This window comes from Eleutherodactylus coqui, chromosome 1 (assembly GCF_035609145.1).
Source record: "Eleutherodactylus coqui strain aEleCoq1 chromosome 1, aEleCoq1.hap1, whole genome shotgun sequence".
Taxonomy (NCBI): domain Eukaryota; kingdom Metazoa; phylum Chordata; class Amphibia; order Anura; family Eleutherodactylidae; genus Eleutherodactylus; species Eleutherodactylus coqui.
Window position 1 is genome coordinate 296,871,648 of NC_089837.1, and position 27,709 is coordinate 296,899,356.

Here is a 27,709-nt window from a genome sequence, read left to right on the forward strand (position 1 = left end):
TTCCGCTCTGCCCCCTGTGTATTTGTGGCGTTGTCGGCGGGCGCCTAATTAGCTGATCGACAGATCTTGAACAGTGGACTCAGCTGATCAACTATGAAGACTTTTCCTGAGCACAGGTCAACAGCATTTTGCCTGGAAAACCCCTTTAAAGCCTCTTTCACACGGGAGACAGATACCGCTGCGAGAAATTCGCAGCGACACCGCATTTGTGTTCTGTGCAATATTGCTGCGTTTTCTCGAAGAAATATCACAACTTTGTAGCGCTTTGTTGCCAAGATTTTTGGGATGTGGGGGGGGGGCTTGAAATATAAGCCCTACTCTGAAAATAAGCCCTGCCTACATTAAAAAAAAAACTAAAAAAATTTATAATACATCACCTAAGAGGCACTCTCCAATCTGCCGCACATCTGCTTCTGAAGCTCCGGAACACTTGTTTGTAGTCTTGTCTGTCAGCGCTTCCTAGTTAGGGTTTTCAAAAACACCGGCTCCGATTGGCTCATTGAGCGCCGCTGTGATTCTCGAGTGCCATGGCTCAGCCGATCAATCACAGCTATCACATTGAAGACTGCAAACAAGTGAGCTGGAGCTTCGGAGCAGAAATGTGGCATAGCAGACAGCGCCTGTTATGTGATGTGTATATATATATTTTTTTTATGCAGCTAGGGGTTATTTTAGGGGAAACTGTAGGATTTCCTACTGCAAAAGTTGCATCACACGGCACAAAAAAATTTTCATGCAATGTGAAGCGACACAAAGGAAGGCTCCATAGGGAAACATGGGCTACAAAACATCACTAATGTGAATTAGCCCATTGGAAAGCATGGGCTTCACGTACATGCGATTTGTAGCACTGTCACATCGTGGGAAAATCAAGTGATTTTGACGCCCGTGTGAAAGCGGCCTAAGGATTTTCAGTCTGTAGATTCAATGAGAGCTATGTGATCTTGAAAATGGTGAAGAATTCAAAGTATTTATCAAGTTTAATTTTTATTTGAGATTTTAATTCCATAAAACCCCTTGCAGCTGCACTTGGACAAGGAAATCTTTGAATAAATACATTCTCAGTAGCTCTGTAGAATATGTCAGTGCTATTTATTAGCCATCATGTATACAATTATACAACTCTTACACGTCCTGTTTCCGCAGGTCATAAAGCAACATGAACAAATCTATTTCGATTTAGAATTCTTCAGAAAGTCAGGTAGCATGTCCTCTGAATACAAACAATTTAGGTTTTCTATGAAGGGTACTTATATGCAGAATATCTTATGCTTATGTTGCCTATATTCTTAATTAACATTGAAAGTTATTCCTAGTTTACAGAAGGTAGAGCAAATAGCTTCCAATAACTGTCGTACCTTATCAGCGCCTAAATCTATATAATTAAGATGGTAACAATGCACAAGCATAATAGATACTATCCTGTAAACTCTGATAACATGTTATATAATCACATTGGGAGATATTTCTTTCTGGGCTGCACATTTTCCTTCACACTGGACTTCTAGTTCCCATCCCACAGAAATAGGATAGGGTGAAACAGGAAAATTTGGGTATCTTTACAGAATACCTACCAACATTTGACTATGGTGGGGTAAATTAAGTATAAAGTAGTTTTTTCTTCATCAAGAAACTACCCAATACCCAAGTTCTCCCAACCTTGGTGTAATTTGAGAATAATCAAAATTTTTAACTGCCATTTGTGCACAGAGTAAAGCCGGCCTCACACAGCTGTAAGCAGAATACAGCTGTGAGCCCGACCGTGACCCTGTGTATGGCTGCAAAGTTCTACTGCGCATGACAGTGTACTCACGCAGGCAGTCATGTGCAGTACACTTTTTTTATATATATATATATATATATATATATAATTCTCACAATTACGTGGATAGCTGCCACCCATACACAATACAATTGCTTATGGGCTACAGTTATATCTGTGACCATAGAAAACAATGGGCTCTGTGTCACGGATATCCGCAGTAAAATAGAACATGCTGCGTTTTATTTTCTGTCCCAGATTCTGCAGTTCGACACGCTGATGTGATCGGAATGGCGTAAATGAATGCAGTTAATTGATCCGCGGTAGTACGCGGATAATACGGTCACAGAATCTGCAATTCAAATCTGGTCTTGAGACTGGCCTAATTAGTAATTATATAGAAACATTCTAGAAGGTCCTATTGCTAAGACAGAATAAAAAATATCTTAAATAAATAAATAATTTGGCATGATGATATAAGTGCCAACACTTCTAAATGCTGTATTTTATACCCAAACTACCCTGTGCCACTCTATAGTATGTTCTGATGTCACCACAAATCTGTTGGCAAGAAATCCTAGCCTTGATTTAGCCACGAATATAAGAAATACCATGTGATCAATTTCCCTACAAGTGATGCAATGTTATGTGGAGTAATTAACATGTACACTGGGCTGGGCGATCGAATCAATTTGCACCTCAGGAAACTCGCGATTCTGCTTTTAGATAGAATAGTGATTTTTTTTTTTTGCCAATGTTGGTGGCCACCCAGCCCCGCACTCTAGTCGCTGTCGGAGGGGCAGAGTTTTCATAATTAGGGATGAGTAAATGTGCAGGCAGCTGTTGTAATAGTGCATTTCTTACATTGATTGCAAATAAGGGCGATGGAATAATACTTCCACAGTGCCACCTATTGGAAGGCAGCATTCCTTCAAACCAAAGTTAAGACTCTTTATACAAGCCTTGTAACAATGATTGGAAATTAAAAGCAAAATTAGACTCCATGTACAGACAACTGTTTCAGGGTGTTTGCCCTTCATCAGTGTACAGTAGGAGTCTGGCTTTGCTAGTGAGAGACCTGGAATTGGGGTCAGAAACGCTATCTTTTCGCCTTAGGAAGAGCACCTAGACAGTGAATGTGGAGACTCAAAAGGCCATTCATGCTCCTCTGAATAATATTCAAATACGGGAGATTGAATACCACCTTCAGTGTCACCTGTTGCAAGACAGCATTCCTTCAAGCCAAACTTAAGACTCTTTATATAAGCCTTGTAACAATGACTGGGAATTAAAAGCAAATACCCTGAAACAGCTGTCTGTGCATGGAGTATAGCTTTGCTTTTAATTTCCCAGTCATTGTTACAAGGCTTATATAGAGAGAGAAAAAAAAAAAAAAAAAAAAAAAAGAGTCTAACTTTGGCTTGTAGGAATGCTACCTTCCAAGAGGTGGCACTGTGGAGGCATTATTCCATCTCCCTTATAGCGTTCCGTTAATTGAGCTCTTTTGCGCATTTATCCAGCACCTTTCACAGCTTAGCAAGTAATCTCACACAAAAGGTAGCAGATAAACCTTGCTGCAATACAAAACTATTGAAAAGGTCCATTAGCTCTATATTGCACCAACTCCCTCTCTCACATTACAGTGTATGGTGGGGAAGATTTATCTGGGGCTCAGTAAATGCGCTGGGTGCCTGTCTCATCAGTTATTTTTTTTACAAGAAAACGAGTAATGTAATAGCTGCCTGGCACGTCCACTTATCACTGATATGTGAGAGCGGCTGACAATGACACCAATCAGCAATCAAGTGCGGGGCCAGATGGCTGCTGTATCAGCTGATTTCTTGCGGTAATCTGTTGAGCCATTGTCCCTGATCACATATTCAAGTCCCCTTGAGGGACTAAAAGAAGTAGTGTTAAAATAGTAACTTAAGTTTAAAGTGACTGTCTGGTCCTGGAGAAACAAAATTGACCACACCACTTCTCAGATTACCTGATGCACACTGTATTAGTATGGATTGGTAGTCTAAGACCTTACATGCTGCTCTGATGGGCCAGCACGGCTCATGTGGATGGCACTAGTTAATCAAAGCAGGCGTAGTGTCTTAAGGTGCTTTTACACCGACCGATAATCATTCAGTGTAAATGCATATACCGACCGCAAAACGAAGGAGAAGTGGTTTGCTTCTCGTTTGTCGTTCAGTTTCTTTATGCAGAAAACCGAATGATGAATTGGCCTATGTAAACAGGTTAACCTATGAACTGCCGCCTGCTTACTGTGAATAGAGGTGGACAGGCCGTTTCCGTTCAATAGCAATAATCGTTCCTGTGCAAAAGAACAGGAAAGATTATCGCTGGGATGATCTGTCGGGCATCTTGCACCCAACATGTCTTCCTATGTAAGAGCACCTTTGGAGTATTGATGCATACTAAGCAGTGCAGCCATCTTTGTTTCTACACGCCCAGTTAAAAAAATAAAAATCCTACTAAAAGACTATTTTATAAGTATTGCCACGTTCATAACCAGTGCTATAAAAAAAGTTTAGCTTTTTTCTAGCAAAAACAAATTGCAATTTTTGATTCTCACCTTCAAAAGAAAAACAAAAAAGGCAATCAAAAGTTATACGTCTCCCCAAATAGTATCAGTAAAAAGTAAAACTACAACTCATCCTGCAAAGATAAGACCTGACACAGCTTTGTTGGCATAAAAAAAAAATTGACATCCTTAGAATGTGGCCAAAAAAAAAAAAAAAAGTTTGTTAAAGTCTTTCATACGCAATAGTTTTCTACAAGTGTGGCATCGCCACAATCCCAGCGATTTGCAAAATAATGGGAACGTCATTTTATACTGTACAGCAAATGCCGTAACAAAATAGAAGGAAAAACTAGAAGAAAAAAGGCAGAATTACTTTTCGCTGCCCCAAAAGAAAGTGTAGTAAATGTTAAACACTATACATATCCCAAAGTGGTACCAGTAAAACTTATAACTTGCCTAGCAAACAAACAAGGCCTCATATGGCTATTTTTTCAGTTCACTTGGCAAAAAAGGGAAAATTAAAAAAAAAACCACAACGTTTCGGCAATATCACCCAGCCCTATGTACAGTTACCAAATTTGTTTTTCCACCATGGTTTTCCATAAACATATGAAATTGCATAGATAGGCATTTCCCATATGCATTTGTGCTACCAATCAAACTAGAACAAATGAGATCTGCATTCCCCATTCAGTTTATTGGATATTAAGTGTTCTCAAGTGCAGCAGATGGCAAACATCACCTCCGACAGTACATCTGCGACCTCCAGAATAAAATCAGGAATTTAGTAGATTTTCTTTATGAAGTTTTATTTTTTTAAATCAATTCCTTACAAAGGAAAAAAAAAAGAAAAAGAAAAATCTGATTCACCAAATCCCTTTTTATGTTCCACAGAACCAAATAAATTCTCTATACATCCATTCAAAGTCAATAAATTAAAGGAATTTACATGAGCGAGACACAGGCCTTTCACAGTGACAGGCAGAACAGTGGAATATAAAGGTCCAAGACAAAGCATTTGTGGTATATGGCAGGGCTTTGCACTGATTGGCCCTCCACCAACAGCAGAACAAGGACTATTCCCTAAGGCTTCATTCTCACCTCTGTACGAATGGTCCAAGCCACCAAAGGGAGGAGGTCGGATCTCCGACTTGATGTGATCCTCTATATGAGCATTCATATGGAGTTGTTAAGCTTTTTGAGGGAGAAATGAAAACAAAAACTGAGAAATCTGAGGTGGGTAAATGAGTCCTTCACACTCTCACCTCTATAAATTCCAGTTTGGAGAGGACTTCCTCTCGCGCACACAGCCCTTCTTGCTGTGCGCACATGCGAGGTGGAGGGCTCTCGCGGCGCTGTTCAGGAGGAGACTGAGGAAGGAGATGGGGAGAATCGTACTCCTCGGATGCCAAGTCAGGCACATCATCGGATTGAGCATCAGAGCTTTCTAGGTCACTGCGGATGCTCTCAGGTTGTGCTAAAGTGATGTCCCGAGTAGTCACTTGACCCCTGCAAGCATCATCTTCCTCCCCCTCTACCAGAGGGGCACCAGCATGCAAAGATTCCTCCGTACTGCTTTCACTCATTAGCTGGTATCGAGAAGGTTTGGCTTCTATATGAACTTGGATTTCCATATTATTGACCTCCCTAGTAAAAAAAATGTTAAATATGAAACAATGTACATAATTTTAGGATCACTTTTTATGGTTTTGAGGAAAAACAAGAAATAAACAAAACCTGTCTAGCTGGGTGAATGAGAACACACAACAGAAGCAAGGTTAATGGTCAAGACCTGACGCTCTTTTTTTCCTCTCGCCAGAATGAACTATAATGGCATTTTAGCCACTTTCATTAAAAAGCTTTCAAAGGTACATGGAAAATGCTAGCATAACTCATTTAAGGGCCACACGGCTTTAACAGTAAAGCTTAAGGGGGCTGTACGAGGATTCCAAGTTATCGCTAGATAGGGTATAAATTGCCGATTGGTGGGGGGCCGCTGAGACCCACATCGAACCCAAGAACAGAGGTCCTATGTCCCCCAAACACACACACACACACACACACACACACACACACTTCCCCTGTAGTGAGAATGACACTAACCTTGCTGCTCCATTAACTTTCAATGGGACCAGAGCTAGCGGAGGTGGCAAGCACTCCGCTATTTCTGTACAGGACCCCCGAAAATCGGCCAGGGATTTTAAAGCATTAACAGCTCCGATGAGCGGCATGGCTTATGGGAGCTGTTGCTGTTGGGTGTCAGCTGTAGTAAACAGCCAACACCCATGCTGTAAGAAGGGAGATCACCCCACGATCTCCCTTCATACATACCCCAATGCTGCAGGACGCAACTGTATGCTCTATAGCGTTAAGGGGTTAAAGGGAAACCTGTCACATTGTCCTCACCGAGAGCAGCTTAAGCAATGACAAGCTGAGGTCATCAGTCTGTAACTCAAAGACTGATGTAAGTAGTGGAAAAACCACTGCACACTTATTCCGGAAAGCACAGTGATAGAAAAGTTGTGGCTGCCACTAATCCTGCTTACCGCAGTTTACACAGGCTGATTCGTTGTTCAGTTTTTTGCATTTAGGAACTGAACGCAGAACGAGAAGCAAACAAATTCTCATTCATTGTTCAGCTTGTGCATACATTTACACCAAATGGTAATCATTCAGATTACCACCGCATGTGAGAATCTGAACGACTTATTGGCCCGTGTAAAAGGGCCCTAAGGCTTTTCAGAGGGGGGGGGGGGGGGGAAGGGTTTAAAAATCGGCTTTCATATGACCCATCAGAGAGCGTGGTGACAACTAAAGGGGCAATCATGACCTCCCCTATTAGCTAGAAGGGGAATCGCTGCATAGTGTGGATAACCTCTATGGGCATTACATGACCATGCACGGGAACTTCAGAAAGCTTCATTTTCCCAGCAGAAAAAAAAGCAATTTGTGGCCATTTCATTTGGCAATAATATCTCAGCAGACCAGCTTCTCTTTGTGAATGCCAACATTTTGTGTATCATGGTACATGGACAAACACAAGCCATCTCCGAGCGCCTATCTGAAGAGACCGCAGTGCCCTGGGGGCTACCTACCGTATTGCTGTAACACGATGACTGCATTAATAGCAACATGAATCATATATTAAGAATAGATGCCAGGTTCCTATAACTACACTGTGCAGGTCAACGACCTTCCAAAAAACACTGGGGAAATTCATCCAGCTGTTTTACACCAGTGTGAGGTAAAAAAATAAGAAAAAAAAAGTCGCAACATTTTGCACCAAGGCTTGCTTGCACAAAAATATTGTAATTTTGTTCTCTACGCCACTTTTCCCAAAGTAGGTGTGGCTTGGGCAGAAACTGGTGTAAATTATAGCAGAAATATACGCCAGGTTGGACCCGGAAAACATTTCTTTGTAGGAATCTGGAGAAAACATGCCCAATATATGAAGAGATATGCACTTCTTCCTACATTGGGCGCATCATGCACCGGCAGAAAGTACCGTATATACTCAAGTATTAGCCGACCCGAGTATAAGCTGAGTCAATAAGTTTTACCGCAAAAAAACTGGCAAAACTTATTGACTCGAGTATAAGCCGAGCTATACTAGAGTATATACTAGGTAAAGAAAAAAATGCAATACTCACCTCCCAGTCGTCGTCTGTGTCCCCGGCGTGATGGCCTCCCCAGCGGTGCGGCAAGCTGCTTTAGAATTCTCCCCGCTGTCATCTCCCTGCTCGGCTTTGAATTGTCCCACCGTCAGCGCTGTGTAAGTAAGCGCTGTGATTGGATCGAGCGCCAGCCAATCACAACCGGCGCTCGATAAACCAATCACAGCCAATCAGTGATGTCATCCACTGAATGGCTGTGAATGATCGAGCGCCGGCTGTGATTGGCTGGCGCTTGATCCAATCACAGCGCTTACCTACACAGCGCTGACGGTGGGGGAATTCAAAGCTGAGCAGGGAGATGACAGTGGGGAGAATTCTTAAGCATCTTGCCGCACCGCCGGGGACACCATCGCGCCGGGAACACAGATGCCGTCTGGGAGGTGAGTATTGCGGGTTTTATTTATTTTTTTTTTACCTCACTTGAGTATAAGCCGAGCAGGGCTTTTTCAGCATTAAAAAAATGTGCTGAAAAACTAGGCTTATACTCGAGTATATATGGTAAATTAAGACCAGTGTTTGAAATGCCAGTCTTAGTTCCCCCACTGAGTAAAATGAGTGTACAGGTTTCTCAGCAAAAAGATACCGCTAGCCCTGCCTGTCGTGGACTAGTCACAATATTTTATAAACTGCTCAATATGAAATAGGAGATGATTTGGGGGGGGGGGGGGGGGTGTCAGAAATATATATTTTCAGGAAGTAAAAATGGTTTTGAAAAACTTAGAGACTTACCTTTCCTGTGGGTTGTATGAGCTTATGATTGAGCCAGCCATTGCTCTAGTACTGGCACTATCACTTGCAGCTCCAAGGCTGACAGAATCTTTTTGGCAAGTATCTTTCTGTACATCTGCCTGAACCTCCAGCCTGCAGAAACAGGATTTATAAAAAATAAAAAAAAGTAAGAAAACAGACATGCATGTTCACACCCCATGGTTTAACAAAAACCCTACACTGTAGAGTATACATTTTTCACAATAAGAAGAACAAAGAGGGTAAGAGGGAGTTTAGCTTAAACGAGTTGTGTCGAGACTTAACTAGATAATTTTCTTCATTTTTTTTTTATCGTGGGGACCTGACTATGCCAAGAACTGGACTGCTGAAGTTCCTCGTATGAATGAAGCAGCAATCTCAAATGTGTGATGCCATTCCATTCATTTCAATGGACGTGCCAGAGATAGCTGACTGCAAGCGCTCAGCAACTTCGGTTTATGCTGCCCACCCCTTTATTCATATGGGGACCTTTGGGATCCTGATTCTTAGCAGAAGTCAGGCCCCGAACAATCAGAAAGTTATCCCCTGTCTTGGAACACCACATTTAAGCAAAATTAAATTAAGTTAAGAGGATTAGGATACAGAAGTCACCATTTCATTTGTATTCTGACTAGAAACATCCTGTAAAGCCCCATTTATATGGGACGAAATGTCGGGAAAACAATGCCCGATACAAGTCCCTGTGTGTACTCGCTCCTGTGCTGCTGCACAGGAGTGAGCATCGCTGGCTCTCTGACACAGGGGCCAGCAGGGGGCCGGGATAGCTGGAGATTTCACCACTCGCTCACCACCGCCCCTCTCCATTCACTTAACACAGCGGCCGGTCAGTACTAAACAGCTGCTGTTTACACTCGTTCATAATTTTATGCAGCCTAAACAATGAGCTGAACGATGATCCTTCAGTGTAAACAGCAGCTGAACGCCTGCTGTGTTAAGTGAATGGAGAGGGGTGGGGGAGAGTGAGGAGTAAAATCTCCTCCAGCCACCCCACTGCGAGCCAACGATACTAGCTCCTGTGCAACGGCACAGGAGCGAGTATGTGTGGGGACGAGTGTCGGGCATTGTTTGCCCAACAGTCGCCCCATGTAAATGGGGCTTAAGGCTGGGTTCACACCAGCACTACTGCTTGCTGTTTCAGCTTCATCCTAGGAAGCAAAGAACAGAAAAACCGGAAGTGCCAGATCCAGCTCATACCAGACCCAAATGGCAATAGATGGAAGCCATTCATTAGGAGTCCATCCAGCTTCCAGCACGCACTCCAGCATTTTACCAAACAACACAGCACAGTGTGCTGCTCTATTTTAATAGATCTGTGCTGGAGGCTCATAATGGAAAGACAGGCATAGATGTGAACATAGGCTACAAATCTGTAAATTATAGAGAAACAAAAACTGGTCCATTTCTCATGTTTTTAGTAACCAGTAGTACTGCTACTATATAACACACAGTATGCTATTACAAGGTACCTTTGCAAACTTTTTTCAATTCAGTTGCAGGCACAGGCCAGAATTTTTACTTGGAAATGTGCAGACACTTACAGAACTGAAGAGATCTTATAAAATGAAAAAAAAAAAACACATCACCATGCAAAATTGCTAAGATGTGTAATGTCCAATGTGGGGTGCACGACTTCTGAGTTTTCTGAGGTGTAGTTAAATTCTGGAGTTACACATTACCCATTCTAACCCTGCATTAGAATAACAGCATCAGATTTTTCTGGAGCGTTCCTTTAAGAACATGGGTCACATTTATCATTATAAATTATAAAGAAAAAAAACTGTTTTTGCTGCTCATAGCAATCAGAGGTGTTGGCCTTCATTTCCTAAACAACTCTGGAAAAATGGAAGTGACAATGCAATTGATGGATATGGGCAAAAAGGTAGGTTTTTCCATTAGACAGTTTCGATAAATAAGATCTCATGTATTTCACTAGATGCAGGCTTGGAAACCTACATTAAGTACCTGCAGTACTTGGCTCTGCCTCCACTCAGCATGCCGCCAGTTAAGGTGCCACCAGTTAAAGTACCCCCAGAGAGAGCAGCAAAGCTAGCAGTTTCACTGTAGTTTCCTTGTAGTACACTAAGGCCATCCGTGGGGCTTCCACTTGTGCTCAGCACACTAGTAAGGCCCTCCATACTGCTTTCTCCAATACTCGGGTTTTTCAGTGCTCGCCAGGCATCTGCCACTAAAAATATAAAATAAAGCATCAAGAAGATCACAGAAGACAAAATAAAGGACCATCTACATTTTACCACTAAAGATGCCCCTATTTACAGTGTCTCATGATGTAACATAAAGTGCACTACCACATTACCTGTAATCGGCCCATCTTCTTCAAAATCAATTTTGACCCCTTTGCCATTAGCTGTGCTAACACCACATCCTCCACCACGACATAATGAAACCGGCACCACTCCATACACATAAGCTAGCATGATGGGAACACCAATCCCTAAGGAGATACAAAACAGGGACATAAGATCAGGTCATATTTTATTGGTTTGGAGTTTTTGTCTTTATGCTTCGCTCACTTACCAACACTGACTGCGGCCACCACAGGAGATGCAATTACAGATAGGATAACACCTCCGGTCACAGCCAAATTCTTCTTGTGTTTAGATGTCTTCTTGTTCTCAAAGCGGCCATGAATCTGTAAAGAAAGCACAGCTAACAAGATGAGAAACTCAAGCCTCCCATGGATGAAATTACTAAAGCTAACAATTATGGTCTGCCACTCCTAGGCAGTTTGGGGATTCCTGTCCCTAGAGTCCGGGATGTAATGACGATGGATGGAAATAAACCAATGGAGGTGTTGCTGAGGGATGGGGAACCGGGGGCCGATGCGTGGTTTCAGTACCTACAGTCAAGCCATTTTATCCGAGCACAGGGCGAGGTCTCAGAGGCCCTGCTCCAGTCCACCCATTTTGAGGAGATGTGTGCTGCGTCCCCTGGACGGAAAGGGGAAATCTCTGCGGTCTACAGCATGTTGGTGGCTGGGGGGGGGGGGGGGAAATGGGACGCGAGACAGAGGAGCGAGTTTCAAGGAGAGTTGGGAGAGAATTGAGCCAGCCCCTTGCAGACCATGACTGGGTCAAATCGCTAGTCATGACTCATAAGATGTCCGTCTCTGGCAGACATCACGAATTGAATTACAATTATCATCTAAGTGGTACCGCACCCCGGCACACTTGGCTACGCTTACCCTAATGTCAGTAACAATTGTTGGAGATGCCTGGGCAACCTGGGGTCAATGCTACACATCTGGTGGTCCTGCCCCCTAGTGTCCCCCTTCTGGAGCGAGATAAATGTCCTATATAATGTCCTTACTGAGGGAGACACCTTTTCTCCGGAGAGCGCTCCCTTTCCATCATCCTAGGCCCCATAGCCTAGATTAAGAAGGGCATTCTCAGATTTGTTTCTCTCCTGGCCACAAGACAAGTGATACCACAACTATGGAATACCACGGAGGCTCCTACATGCTTAATGTGGGTAAAAGCTTTAGATGATATGTATATGGAAGAACTACGAGCTAGGGATGACGCTAAATTTTCCATATACTACGCCACATGGGCGACCTGGGTAACCTTCTGACACTCCACTAAAAATTCAACTCATGGATAACCAATGGGGTGATACCACCCTAAATACAATCGTTACAGGGTTGCTATCCCCGATGGCGTCCACATCCGGATGGCTGTCGCTGGGCTGGTGTGCCTGCCTCCTACCCCTTCCCCACCTCTTCCTTCTTTTTCATCCCCGATCTCTTTTGGTGTTTACAAGGTCTCTGCCACCAGATGCCTGTACCTGACCCAGGAACACCCCGGGGCGAAAGTCAGTTATCACATTAAAAGAAAATGAGGATGGCCAGGCTTTTGCTAGGCATCCCACTATGTTGTTATGTTTCTTACCTGACTGAATCTTATTGGTTTTGAATATATGTATATCCTTGCTGTTGTACTTAATAAAATATATATTGAACTATAAAACTAACAATTATGATAAAGAAAAAAAGAGCAAGATAGAAAAAACAAAGGCAAGAACAAAAAAAAAAAACAAAACGAACAAACAGCACATTGCAGACAATTACCACCCCCTTAAGGGTGCATTTAACACAGTGTATTTGGTGGATTTTTTCAAGCAATGCGGATGTGCAAACATTCACAGCAGACTTCACCCATCCAATTGAAAGGGTGAACAATGCCGCAGACCCATGTCAAAATGCGCACACCATAGTGCAGATTTTTAACGTAGACTTTGGCGAGGATGCACAACAGAAAAGAAGCTGCAAATTTTGTTTTTTGAACTCTTTATTGAAACAGAGAAAAACACAGCAGAGTCATCAAAACGACATACCAAGAACAGTATGGCGAGTACAACACAGATGGGTCACTCATTCAGTCTAAAGAGCGTCCTCACAGAAATATAGGTTAGGAAAGCGAAACAGTATGAACAAACCGTGGCTGGTATATATATACCCCTGATGCCGATAAAAAATAAACCAGAAAGATAACACAGGTTCCACTCTGAGACAAACTAAGGAAAATTATCGCTGAAATAAGCAAGCGACCAACGGTAATATATGGTAGCGGGTGAATTATGCCCCACACTATCTGATTTTTCGGGGCAGTGTCTGTTTCTATAAACATTAAGGGAATTATAAAGTTCACTAGTTTTCTCCACATAAATAATGACTATTTACGGTCCATCCACCGACTGGCAAGAACCTTAGCAAATAAGGAAAATGGGAGCCATTAATGGTTACCGCTGCCATGGGGGATTTATACCATAGGGAGAACCATTTAATAAAAATTTCTCCAAAGCCAAAATTTATGAAGGTCCGTGAGCCGAATGAAATGCGGTCATGGCATCAAGAGATGCTAAGACCCGGTTTTCTTTGCGCGACACCCGATTTGAATAATGGCGTGAACCCTTAGGAGATTCGGCTGGGTTGACTTACGAGGCATAGACCCGGTGTGATCCAGATGGATTAATTGAAGTTTATAAGAATTAACACAAATGTTGGCAAATTGCCTAAACAGCTTATACCCAATGTTTAACAGTGAAATTGGTCTATTTTGAACCACAATCTAGGAGGGTCTTTATCGGATGTTAGCCTCATAGAAAGACCACGGCAAAGAACCTTCGCGAGCAGTCTCATTATAGGCCACCAAGATAGGGGGCATTAAATCTTGGTATTTTTAATATAGAGTTTTAAAGAGTGACAGGAATACATCAGAGTACTTAGGTGCCAAAGTCTCCAAAGCTCCTGCCACCCTAGTTCCTGCAAGAGTTGTGCCAGGGTGGTTTGATGGCATGGGTTATAGAATGGTTGAACAGTGTGGAATCTAATTAGAGGCACATTTAAAATTAGGTTAAAGTCTCCAACGCACACTGCAGATGCATTTGGGAATTGAGTATCAAGCTGAGCTGCTTGATGCAAGACTTTTAATGAGTCTGGAAGGAGGGAGTTTGAAGATTCCCATATGAGCCAACCCAGGTTTGTATAAATACAAATCTCCCCTCCAGGTCGCAAAGCATATCCAAGGCTTCCAACATACCCTTTTATGGGCTACAATAGACATGCCCCTTGAGTAGAAAGAATAAGTTGAATGTGTTGACCATGGCTTCTAGTGTAGAGATGTCTTATCTGGGACTAGACGACTCCCCATCCCACCTATGTTCCAGGACATTTTAGTGAAGTCAGCCATTAAAACTTATAAAAATAGAAATGGACAGGAAATTGGGAAATAGGGGCGCCATCCCATGGAGAGTAGAAGCATCTAAAAAGGCCTTCCTCCTGTGACCCCATTATAAGTACACATATGACTGGCTGAAGTAAAACATTGAAACATAAAACTAATAAACCACGTTAAGCACTATAAAGAAACCTGGCTCCGAAAGCAGGTGCTGCTTGTAAAACCACTTTATCCAAGACTAAACATCAAGTATCAAGTAATCCCTAGAACCTCAGAAAACCAAAAGCAGCCTTGTTAATGTCAGGGAGACTGGGGAAGCGAGTTAAGCCAGTCCTCAGCTTGTTTGTTAGTGGCGAAGACAACAGCTTTATTGTTGTGTACAATAAAGAGTCGAGCAGGATAGGCCATGGAGTATGGGATGGAGGTATCTGGTGGACAACACAACCTTAGGGCTCTTTCACACAAGCGCATAAACGGTGCGTTTTTATGCCCGGGCGTATATACACGCCCATGAGAGGCATTGATTTTCAATGCATTCATTCACATGGGCGAATATACGGCGCATAAATACGCCAGCAGCGTAAAAAATAGAACATACGCATCCGGCGCACATACACTCAGCCAAAAGATAGTTCTGGAACTATCTTTTGGCCCATATATGCCGGCTGGTCCTATAGACTCCTATGGGAGCAAGGAAAGAGAAGGGAGGCCTTTTTGGCAGCATCAAACGCTGCAAAAAGCTTACAGGTGCATCTATATAGGCATTGGAAGGTATCCTGAGGATTTTGACAGAGCGAGGGATTTCCAGGGTGCGATGTATTTTTTCGCTAAAAAACGACGTTTACGATCGTGTAAATGGACGAAAAAACGCTGGCCGTGACCGTGGAACAGTGTCCTTTCGGGTGCTTATATGGAGCCGTCGCCATTTATACGCTCGTGTGAAAGAGCCCTTAGTAAAAAGGTTGCTCTGTATTCTTAAGAGCAGGCAAAAAAAAAAAAAAAAAAATCTGGAAACCATGAAATGGTAGCCTTGTTGAACTTAATTTCTCTTTTCCAATGAGCAGCATGCAGCTCCGCATCTGTCTTTACTTCTGAGCAAGCAGGCCAACAAAGGTCTCAAGAAGCTCCTTCAGGTGGTGGGTATGCCAGGACCCGGTGAGCTTTTTCAATGCAAAAGGCAGCCGAGAACTATGCATCCAGAAAACGATTTTTCAGTCACTTCTCCATAAACACACATTGGTTGGCACCCTCTGAATGCTTCAACAAGCCAAGAAATTGCAGTTTATTTCTTCTCAGCCCATTTTCCAAACGACAGCTTGCTGAGCCCACAAACCTGCAGCTCAGGCCAACTATGCTACCTTGGCAGGTATAGGAGCTGTGATGTCCTCCAGTCGTGAAGTACAGTTCTCTACCTTGCCAGGTATAGCAAAGGTTGTGCAAGTGCCAACGCAGCAGACCCATGTCTATTTGACTTTAATTTTGCCAATGAGTGAGGCACTATTCAGCTGGATAGCCTCCAGTAACTGAAGTAACTTGCCTCCATGTAGCTTCCTGTTCTTCAGAGAGGATATAGCAGAGTCCTGATTTGGTGAGGGCTGCCTGGGTGGTGTGTTCCTAAGGCAACTCCTGGCGAACTCCTTTAAACTACCCGAGAAGGATGGTATGGAGTTACACTGTATTTTAGGGGTCATATGGCCTCTCCACCTGTGGGATGAAGGTGATATGGTGGCCGAGTGTGGGGCAGGAACGGCAGAGAAACGTCCAGCAGATTAAGAGCCAGAACAGAACAACGGATGATGGAAACTTGAGGCGGCCAGGCACACGTTCATATGGGTTTAGCAGGAGGATACCCTATACCTAATGGCTGTGGATGTTGACCTAACCAGTAGAGATAAAAGTACAGGCCTCAGAGGTCAGAAGGGCACAATGCAGATGTCTCTGTGGTAAGTCTAAAATGGTAGCCACCCTCCTATAGGTACACCTAGTAACCTGCTCCGGCAATGAGAGGTTGTTTGGCCAAATTCACTGGTGTAATCAGTTTGACCACCGATATAATCCCCACCTCGTACGGCAGCATTTGATACTCCAGAAGGGAGCAGACAGGGAGGCCTCCCAGGACACTGCTGAGCGCATAGTATGCTGGGAAATCCCATTTGCCGCAACCTACTGGATACTAGCACAGCAGAATGGCCCTATACTGTAGCACCCAGTCTCAATCCAGGGTACTGCAGAGGAAAGCAGTGACCCACGGGGAAAGCCTCTTCCACCCGGCTGACAGTGCTGGCAAGAGCCAGAATCCTCCGCTATCAAAGGAGGGTGTGCTTTGTACAAGCATGGAGTCTGGAGGTGTAGGGGCCGACAGGCAGCAACATTACAGTAGCAGCTCAAACTTCCCAGCTGTTCACTGCTCCGCTGGAAACAATCTGAGGGAGGTCAGGCTGCTAGAGCAAGAGATGACTGGGTCAACTAACAGGATGTGGCACAGGATACCTACAAGATAATTGGATTCCCCATGAAGTTCAGGCTAGAATCGACTCTCCATGTTGGCTGTAAGCCACACCCCCCATGCTGAAAATTTTGGTGTGGATCCGCATCAAAGTTTGCCCCATGTGAACGCACGCTAAGGACACAGCCACTAAAGGATGCAGTGATTATTTTTCATTTTTGCTTCACTGCATTCAGAGATCCACAACTTTATTTTTCCATCAATAAATAAAAGCTTACTTTTTTGTGCAAACCGTTGCATATTTTTTTTATGCATTACATAGGAGTTATTGACTTAACTATGGGTGGAATGGAAAAATAAAATGCAATTTTTCTTTTATTTATTATTTTGTTATCTGAAGCGGAGTTAAAGTACTTTTACACACAACGATGATCACTCAAAAGCCATCTTTTGGGCTATAATCGTTGTGTGTAAATGTGTGCCCATCGTGCACTTACCGTGCAGTTTTTGTCCATCGCCGAGTTCAGCTCAGCTTAAAATCCATCGTCTCGGATAAGACGGACCGCACATTGAGTTCTCCATGGGCAGCGCTGATAATTCTTTCAGCAGCTGTCTCGCTGGACAATAGCAATGTATTTAGAAAACAGATCACCCACTGTTCTCTAAATATATGCAAATGAATCTAGTTAGCTACTAATAGGCTGATTAGCGCATTAGTGCCTATGCAAAATGATCGCTCAAAACTGTCCGTTTGTGATTAATTTTGAGCGATCATCTGTGTGTGTAAATGGGGCTTTAGGGCTCCTTCCCACGGACGGATTTCTGCCGCGTTGCCCGCAGCTATTAGGTTCTACTGAGCCTAATAGCTCAATGCTCCCGGTGCGGAATTCCATCGCGGAATTCCACACCGTGAAATCACCCGACCTCACCCGCGGCAGTCAATGGAAGCCGCCCGTCACGCTATCTTCCGCTGTAGCACAGTGGAAGGTAGCGTGAGACCGCTTCCCCGCCCACCGCGTCATGTGACGCTGTGGGCGTGTCATGTAACACAGCGGCACGTCCCGCTATTGCGCATGCGCGCCGAAGCATCGTGTGGGACGGAAGACTCCGGTTCCGGAAGTATTGGGGTCTCTGGGGGGTGCCGTGACGGGGTCCGCCGCGGAATTCCGCGGCGGAGCCCGTCACGGCCGTGTGCAGCCGGCCTTAGTCTAGGTTATCCAACCAAGATCATAAAAGGGTCTAAGCTAGAGATACTTTTTTTGAATCTAGGAGGATTACTTGGTTCTAGGTAAACGAGGCCATTATACTAGAATTTTAAATACGGACATTCCCCTATTTGGAAGATCTGCCCTCACAGAACATTTACTCTGAGGACGTTCTATAAGTTTTCTACAGAGTGCAGGATATTTATGCATTGTTATTTGTTGTACATCCAAAGTAAAAATAGGGACCTTCCACGCTCCAACAAACAGGCTCTAATGATAATCACCCCTTAGTTATATGTCAAAATGACCAAAGGTTTAATGTTAATGTCCAAAAATGGAAACCTTTGGTCGTTTTGACATATAACCAAGGGGTGATTATCATTAGAGCCTGTTTGTTGGAGCGCGGAAGGTCCCTTTTTTTTCTCCTTTGGATGTACATTTCTTTCCCCATTTGGTTTACCAAATCATTGGGGTAATTTTACTTCTGCTGCTCCCCTGACTCACAGGATCATCTCAGGACGCTAAGCAACTGTTACACGAGAACCAGGATCTCCGGTGCAAGCGGGATGTTCCCTTGTTTAACAGGGGCCCCGCTTGGCACCAGGTGAGTTTATCCTGTTATTTTGACACAACGATCTTATGCATTGGTGGCGCTGATCATCGCTTGTTTTGGTAAATTTTTTGTACATTTATTCAAAACCAGTAATACTCAGTGTAGGATGCTTATGTACCGTCATTTTTAGTGCATTTGTTCTAAGTCCACAATACTCTAGGACAGAATGCAGTCACCATCCAGTATTTATTTTTGATTATCACATTCTAGCGAATTGATTCCGGATGCAGTCAACAGAAACGTGTTAAACCAAAGAACAAAAGTGTTGAACCAAAAGCACCTAATCTTTCATAGAGCAATTCTACGTCTGTATACATCAACAAAACTGAAATCTCGATTACCTAGCTACTCAGGGACCAAGTTATATCTTTGGGAGTTATTTTACTACTAGGTACCTGGTCAAGGGGTATAGAAGGGAGAACTGAATTAATCTGGATATCGCCGATAAATCCAGAACTAGGTCATCTAGTGCGTTCAATCCCGATAACAGATCAATATTTAGTCCCTTAAAAATCATCTGGACTTTTTTTTTATTGTCCTTGGAACCATATTGCCTCTACGATCTGTGCTGGGAGTATAAATGGAAAAAAACTGTGTGACGTACAGTCTTACTTACACACCCCACAGCTAGGGTACTGTCTATATGCAACAGGGGCTCTTTGGCTACTCTCCCAGATGTGTGGGCATATGAGAATCCCACAACTTATAGGTGGGAATTTACTTTCCACAAAATAGTCCAAGTTTATTCCAAGGTGGCCAATTCCGCTGCATACTAATACTACCACCTACACTGTTTTCCCTAGCCCCTATAAACTATATAATTCTATGTATACTGATGCATGTAATATTGCAGGTACCAAGATAGAACAATCTATTCCTTCAGGATTAGAAACTTACTAGCTTATTTCTTTTGTCATAGACATGAAGGTGGTGGGTGGTTATAGTTTGCTACTATGTGGTGGTTATAGTTTGCTACTAGGTGATGTTCTTCACCTATAAGCACAGGGTGCAGCCTTTGTTTATAATATTCTATAATTTTATTGATGAGTATTAATAAAAGTTAAGTTTTAGTAATCAGGTCAGTGAAATTTCTAGAGATAATTGGATTCCTCTGCCTCAGTGAAAGGGTAAAAAGCAATAGAGTGCAATATCTGTGTGAGAAACTGACCACTATTGCACTTACAAACCTACGATTGTTTTCGTGCGAGTGCCATATATTTGGCAAAAAATGCGTTGCTGCACATGAGATTTTTACACATGTAAAAATAGTTTGTGTCAATAGGAAAAAAAGGGGGTCAATGAACCTATATGAGGGAATGATTTTGGTGGGGCAAGATGTAGTTTTCATTGATATTTTAGAATACATCCAACTTTTTGATCAGTTTTCAGTCCATCTTTTTGCGAGATGTGATGAACACCTAGGATCTGAACTCGCACCAGTCATGGCCATTGCAGGAGGATCACACTTATAACGTAAAATCTGCAGTGTCTGCTGCGCAAAAATCTGCTACGTGTGGACCCCCCCACCCCCCAAAAAAAATCTGCTTCTTCAAAAGGGTTTACACGCGCAGGAAGAAATCACAGCATTTTCCATTTTCCTGCGGATCTCCTGAACAGATGGCTCCCATTGAAGTCAATGGAAGCAGTCGGTATCCGTGCCATACCCACAGCTGTTTGTGCTGTGCCGCGGATCGGCAGGAGTGATTTAAAAAATAAAAACTGTGCGAAGCACATGCACGTCGCACGCTGCTGGCATGCCGAGTACATCTGCCGAGCAGAAGAAAGAAGATCCGGCCGCGACGGAGGGGAAACCCACAGCATCCGGACAGGCGAGTATGCTGTCATTTTTGGCCTCATGGCTGCGGACACGGGTGGAAACCGCTGGAGGATTCCACTTTGCGTGCCTGTGAGGCCTTATTCTCATCTTATAAACTGGATCGCATATCACTAGTCTATGCAATTGCTTTATGAACAGGGAGGGTCCAACTTCTGTAACCCCTACAAGCACTGATTTATTCCTAGAGGTCAGATTCATGGATCTCAAAGTGATAGCATACCCTAGCAATATGCCATCACATTATAACTTTATTGTAATAAGAATATGTCTTTTACTCAGTAACATAGTATGCTGGGCTAAAAAAAAAACAAAACAGACATGTCATCCACCCACTTCCTTGTTGATCCAGAGGAAAACAAAAAAAACCCCAATGAGGCAGAAGCAATTTACCCCATTTTGGAGGTAAAAAAAGTCCCTTCAGACTCCATAATGGCATTCAGAATAATCCCTGGATCAGCATTTGGAAAGTTCCTACCTGACTCCAAGACTGGCAGTGGGAAGATACCCGGATCAACTACCACCACCAGGACTTAGAACATATGGTCAAAATGCCTTTTAAAAGTTAGGGAGAGTTCAAGAGTGGCAGAAAAAAATTGCTGCAGTGTTACACACAGATTTTGCCACTGACGTTCACCCTGAAAATCTGTGTCATAATCAGCATGCTGCAGATTTGAGAACCTGACAAGGGAATTCACACCAAATCCACGACCCTTACACTCAACACAATGCGGCCACTTTCTTGAGCGTCTCAGAAGGAGAAGCAGCTGCATACCTGGAGAAAGAAACATGCTGAAAATAGTGTCCAATTTATCAAAGCGATCCTACAGAGAAACTGGCTTTGTTGCCCATACGGCATCCAATCAAACTCTGCTAAGAACTGTCAACTGAGGTCTGACTGGTCGTTTCAGGCAAAAAAAAATAAAAATTGGGCACTTGGTAAATGAGGCCCATTGTTTGTCCTGTAAAAAAAAGTGTCCGTGTAGGAAGGCCAAAATGTGGTGTAATGATCAACAAGCAAACCAAATAAAATACACCATAACTTAAGAACTAACCTTTCTGCCCACGTAAACTGGAATCCCTATAACCATAGCAGGAATGGCAATACCAGCAATCAAAGATATGCCAACTGGAGCACCAATCAGTGTTCCCAATTGCCAAATAATTTTCTTCTTCTTGCTCCATGGCTTTTTACCCCAAAATGTACAACCTGAGGGGCTGGAAGAGATTCCGATTAACAGTTTTAATGACCTCAGTAAAAGCCACGATCCTCAGCATTTAATAACCTAGGATAATTACCTGAGGTAGTGCAGGTCAGAGATCTCCTTCATACAGAGCCAGCAGAATTCACAGCCACACACCGCACAGGTCATGTGATTACAACTCCCATCATTCATCTTGATGATGTAGGCACTACATCTAGGGCAAGACTTCATGTCATCAGCTGTGGAACAAAGATCTCGGTCAGTTTCTGGTTGGTCAGAATCAAAAGCTGCAGTATACCCAAGCACCTCTGGTTCTGCTGGTCACCATCATCTATATCTGCTGTTACATGTACCAAATAAGTCAAGAGAAATACATACCTGAACCAGATTCCTGACCGTAGCTGATCCCAGAGGGGTGCTTCCGGCGCACACCAAATAAGGGTGCCCGCTGCTGGCGTGCCATGTCACAGGTTTGATTTGGATGCCACACATGTTTACAGTGGTAACAAAATTCTGTTTGGCAACCTTCTCTCTCACAAACCAGCCGAGGGCAGCTGGCACAACCGTAGGCAATAACAGCATACCTAAAATACAACACAACAATGATAAGGGGCACTAATCAACTCATTAGATGAACAGTCTCAACCTGCCAACCATCTAACATGTATGGGGGTATCCCATGTCTCCCCCTAATGTTGGAGGGAAAGAACGATCATGTGTTTAAAAGTGATGTGCCAAAGAAATGTGCCAAAATTGGAGAGCGCTTGAAAATCGCGCCGCAAGTCTGCGAGGCCCCATTGAAATAAATGGGAGCGTTGTACCACAATTACTGTGCATTTAAAATGCCATACGAATCGCGGTAAAAAGCAAATGTGTGAGAGTGCCCCTAAGGAGGCTATGCTCTCCCTTTTGTACCCAACAGCCCCCCCCCCTACACTACAATATACATGCTACAGTCACTGACGTCCAGTATATATGCCAACCGCTGCAGTCAATCACAGAACACAGCTGGGGACCACAAAAGTCCGCCTGTATACGGGGCGTCAGTGAATACAGGAGGCATGGAGCTGCCGAGCTCCGGAGTGGGTGAGCATTGGACTGTTTAGCATTTTTCAGTAAAGTAGGGTGTTTAAAATCTATCATTTCAGAAAAGCCCTTTAAGAAAACTCCCAATGTTCCCTAGTGATCTCCGTGCCGCTGTGTGCCAGGAGGCAGTCTAAATATGTTCAGTCTACTGCTAAGCAACAGCATCGTCACCCAGAGAGGAGCTACTGGAGGCGGCTATATCCGTGACTGGTGCCCAGCACTGGGTGGGGACTTATTTTGGGAAGCTATGCACCAATGTCAGTCACTAAACACACAAGCTCTGAGCAACGACTGCAGGAGATCAAGGGGGACTCAATCAAGTACCCCTCATGCCTATCAAAAGGCTACAGGAGAGGCAAAGCCTGTACCACCGATTTAATTCTCTATCTGCTTCTGTATGAAGGCCTTAGGGTACTTCCACACTGACAAATAGTCACCCGAATAATCAAACGAGCGATTACAGCCGACTGTCGGCCCACATAAACATGGCGCTGGTCAGAGTACTGAGCGAGTAGCCGCTAGTTGTTCTGCTTCAGCTTGCTAAAAAGAACTAGTGAGCGACATCTCCCTCAGTATAAACAAGTAGTCACTCGTCTTTGAACGGCTGCCTGTTTGCAGTCAATGAAGATGGGTGCCTGGAAGAGATCTCTGGCCGCTCCGCCTCCAGTTACTGAGCGACTATAGCTTGTGTGTGCAAGCACAGGTGAGACCACCCTCACTTAAAGGGATTTTCTGGGATCACAAAAGTGATAGCCTGTGCTTAGGATAAGATAACAACAGCACTCGACACCTCCTGCCAACCATTCAGCAGTGGCTGTGCTGGGGATTGCAGCTTTGCCCCATTCAAGTGCAACAGGGCTGCAATTGTTTTGAGCACCTGCACTGCAGAAGGGGTTAACAGGACATGCTCTGCACCTGCTGCCACAACTGGTCATGGGCATCTTACAGGTGCCGGGTTTAATGGAACAATGACTTAACAATATTACCAACATCTCGCACTTGTCTTAGAAAAATCTGAAACAAAATCATCAATAGGGTGTGGCTGAATAACTCACAATGACTGCCAAACTTATTATGGACTAGTAGCTGGTGCATAATAGCAGGTACACGGACAACAAAAGTGTATGCTGTGCACTGCATCATCTTCATAAATTTGGCGCATCTTCTGCTTTTGCAAAGTGTCATTTTTACTACAATAGGGCCGCCTTGCTCACAGGCGAATTTGCACTGCAGAATCCGAAATGGGTGTCCGCCTCCGGATTCCGCAGCAAATACCGCCCATAACATGCTATGGCAAAACACGATTTCCTCTACGCAAGCAGAAATCGAATGCAATTTTTTGCTCGCAGAGGAGAAATCACAGCATGCTGCGATTCTGTGCGGATTCTGCACAGACCACTTCCATTGAAGCCATTCGACCCACAGCGCTTCCGCAATCATCATTGCAGAAAAATCGCGGGATCCACGTCAGTCTAGCAACGGCGTGGCATAATCTGCAGTGCGCATGTGCACTGGCCGACACATCTGCAGCACAGATTAAAAGACTGCGGACAGGTACACGGAGGTGACCACCCGGGCACAGGGTCAGGTTCCGCTGTGGGATCCTGTGTGCAGCCAGCCTTCCAGCAGCTGAGCACTCAGTGATCCATCATGCTACAAGTATATTTCTGGCAGAGAAACTAGGCCACCTCTTTTCAAAGGGACACTTCACTATGTAGCTACCCCATACATACAGGCTACCATTACCATATTTGTTGGTTTCTACTAAAACTTCCTGAAGTTCTCCTCCTCAGGAGAATCATGTGACCCACTTATGACTACCTGGGATTAGGTGCTCTCAAGAAGTTATTTTAGCCATCAAGACCCCCTGTATGATGGACCTACATGGACTGTACCACACAGGTTCTTCACAGAGGGAGACAAAATCCTATTACAGTTACTGATGACGATTAAAGACTTCTGTCACACAGCTGTACTGAAGATGACAGTTCCTACTTCCTGACTGAATACTTAGGGCCTTCAGCCCCTTTAGGAAAATGTACAAGGTAATCATTTTTGTACTGTCCTCCCAGCAAGTAGAAATGGTATTGTCTCTAGCTGTTCATGCGATGCTGTGCTGATGCATCATGGGATTGCCAGTACACCACATTAAAAGAGGAAGCATGAAGAAGGTATCTGATAAGCATCAGACAGAAGGCTGCAGCTCATGGAAGAGAGTGCAATATATAGGTGATGTCCAGTGTGACAGCCAATCAGGTCACAGGTGCAGGGGTGAAAGCGTGTTTTCACTTGAATTTTTTAAGGCATTTATTATAAGTATTCCAGTACATGGTATAAGTGATCAAATGATAATAAGTTCATGGCGCCTGAGGGGATTTAATAAAAAAAATTTAAAAAAACCCAAAAAAAAAGTAAAAAAAAAAACCCAAACAAATAAAAAAAAAAAAAAACGCACATTTACAAGCCCTCAGACTGCTACATCAACAGAAAAATAGATAATGATTTTTTCAAAGTGGGCCAAAAAAATGTAAAAAAAGAAAACAAACAAGTGTCAGTCAGTGGTTAAATAGATTTATAAATTGTCATAATTAATAAGACTACTCAGTAGCCCAACTTATCATTCACAAGAACCTATCCCTTTAAATCACCCACAGGAGCCAAGCTTACACAAACACCCCCCCTCCCTCACCCTGTAATACTGGCACACACGGGCTCAGCGCCGCTTGTACTTTCAGTGTGTTAGGAGGCAGGATTAGCCATTGTGATCCATTCCATTAAAAGAAAATAAAGCACTAAAATCAAAACGCTGATGTAAATGCGCCCCATGCCCGACAGCGCACTGTACAATACTGCCCTACGCCCCGTCACCTACCTATAGCCCTATGAGCTCAGCTTTTGGCTGTAAGTAGGTGACCCATGGAGTCCAGAGATGTTATTCTTACCTCCCCCAGTATAAGCACCAGAAGCCCCCAATCAGTGCATTCAGTGGCGCTGCCAAGTAGTCCGCCCATTATAAAATAAGAACGGGGGAATTACTTAGCAGCGCCGCCCAATGCACTGAGCGGTGGCTTCCAGCGCTCACCCCGGGGGAGGTAAGTGACTCAGGGGTCACCTGCTGACAGCCAATACACTGAGCTCATAGGGCTATGGGTAGGTGACAGTATCCAAGTTCCATATTTGCTAAAAAGCAGACCTCCCACCACTATTTTGAAAGCACTAGAAGCCCCTTTGGGTCACATCTGCCCCCCAATCCTCCCCCGTAGAGCTGGCATGAAGTGCCACATAATACAGTTCTGTATGAAGGGCTTTTTGGCCTGATAAAATGCCGGTTGGCCCACCAGAAATCAAACAGACCCTTATCAAAGTCGGTCGGCCCACCATAAAGTGGCCCATTCGGCCAGGGGGCTCCCATAAGGGACACAGAAGACCCCAAGACGTTTGTGACCAGTTACAGCTTTGTTATATGGCACACTGGGCAGCCTGTGCCCGTTATGGCCAGGCAGAGTGCCACCATGTGAATGCCAGCTGTTACATTAGAGCAGACGTGACTCCAGACCCAGAAGCACTACAAGTCGCAGCAGCACTGGCTCACCCGCAGTCTGGGGCAGGACACCACCTGCAGTCCGGGTCGGCTGCCAGGCAGCGGCGCAGCAGGAACTCCTCGTACTTGCGGGTGAGCTGCGGGTCCCGCAGGATAGCGCGCACATGCTGAGGGCTCAGTCGCTCCGCGCACTCCGGGCACCGCAGGTTCACCCGGCTCTCGGTGATCTCTATCCGGAGGTACTGGCGCAGGCAGCGGAGGCAGGAGCGGTGCCGGCAGCTCAGCAGCTCGGGCAGCTCCTCGGGGGGCTGGCGGACCAGACATAGCGGGCACTCGAGGAGCGAGTCCTGGCCCCCGGGGGAGGAGGGGGGCTGAGGTGCACAGGCCGACACTGCAGGCGGAGGAGGGGGCGACGGCGGTGGAGAAGGGACTGATGGCTCTGGCACTGCCCGAGTCCTTCCTGGGAACACACTGGGCAGAGACAGGAGAAGCCGGCGGCGCCGGGCCCCGGGGCAGGGGGGAGGCTCCGCGGAGCCCTCTGTCATGATACGAGGACCGCCGACGGAGAACCAGGAAGTGAGGAGAGCCCGGATACGGACTGCGCCTGCGCGGCGTACACGGATGCCGAACACTACGCCCTGCTCAAGGGAATACCCATGCGCGAATGGGAGCGGCGAAGAGGATAATACGTCTTGTCACGTGGTAACACTGAACCCCGCCCTAGTGAGGGAACAGAGCATGCGCAGAAAACTCAAGGGCGCATCTTAGTGCTAGAATGAAGGGGGTGAAAAGAGGTGCACCTTCTGAAGTCTATACTGTAGTCTGTTCGGTGTAGAGCAGGCTATGATGGAGTTATTAGCAGGATGTTCTTATATTTAGCTGACATTAAAATCATGACATTTTTAATTAGGTGAGCTTGCTTACATGGGTTTTAACAAACATTTATAAAACAAACTATTTGAAGTGCTGAGAGATGACTCCAGATTGAGAACCCCCTTTGCTAACATCTGCATTGTACTGTCTTGTTTGTCATTGCCAGGAGCATCTCTGGTGCATATGCTCTGCTTATTCATCATTACTGGAGTATATTCCGGAGTGTGCTAGTTGTGCTCCATCCGAAAGCAGAGCATCAAAATGACAGCATCCAGTGCAACAGATCTGGGTCTATGTATCCTGCATAGATAGTTGTGGAGTATTGAAATGGATGCAGAAGCAGCACAGATGTACCAATCAGAACCCATTTCCCTGCTGATTATTTAGAACAGGGGTGTCAAACTCATTTTCACCGAAGGCCACATCAGGCTTATGGTGACCTTCAAAGGGCCAATTGTAAGACAGTCTAGTAA

General features: G+C 44.4%; 1 protein-coding gene across 2 annotated transcripts; it reads right to left on the reverse strand.

Annotated features, from left to right (window-relative positions):
• Positions 1–1,848: 1,848 nt before the first annotated feature.
• RNF19B (ring finger protein 19B) lies at positions 1,849–26,965 on the reverse strand. 2 transcript variants are annotated; one of them, XM_066573848.1, is made up of 9 exons: positions 26,415–26,965; positions 22,115–22,320; positions 21,831–21,975; positions 21,587–21,749; positions 11,273–11,387; positions 11,052–11,189; positions 10,691–10,922; positions 8,699–8,830; positions 1,849–5,942 (listed from the first exon to the last, which is right to left on the reverse strand). In XM_066573848.1, the coding sequence occupies exons 1-9, from the start codon at positions 26,906–26,908 to the stop codon at positions 5,549–5,551; spliced, it is 2,019 nt and encodes a 672-aa protein (XP_066429945.1). In that variant the 5' UTR covers positions 26,909–26,965; the 3' UTR covers positions 1,849–5,548. The 2 variants fall into 2 exon arrangements, with proteins under 2 accessions (XP_066429945.1, XP_066429954.1); XM_066573857.1 differs by having other exon boundaries at positions 10,700–10,922; positions 26,415–26,964.
• Between the last annotated feature and the right edge of the window lie 744 nt (positions 26,966–27,709).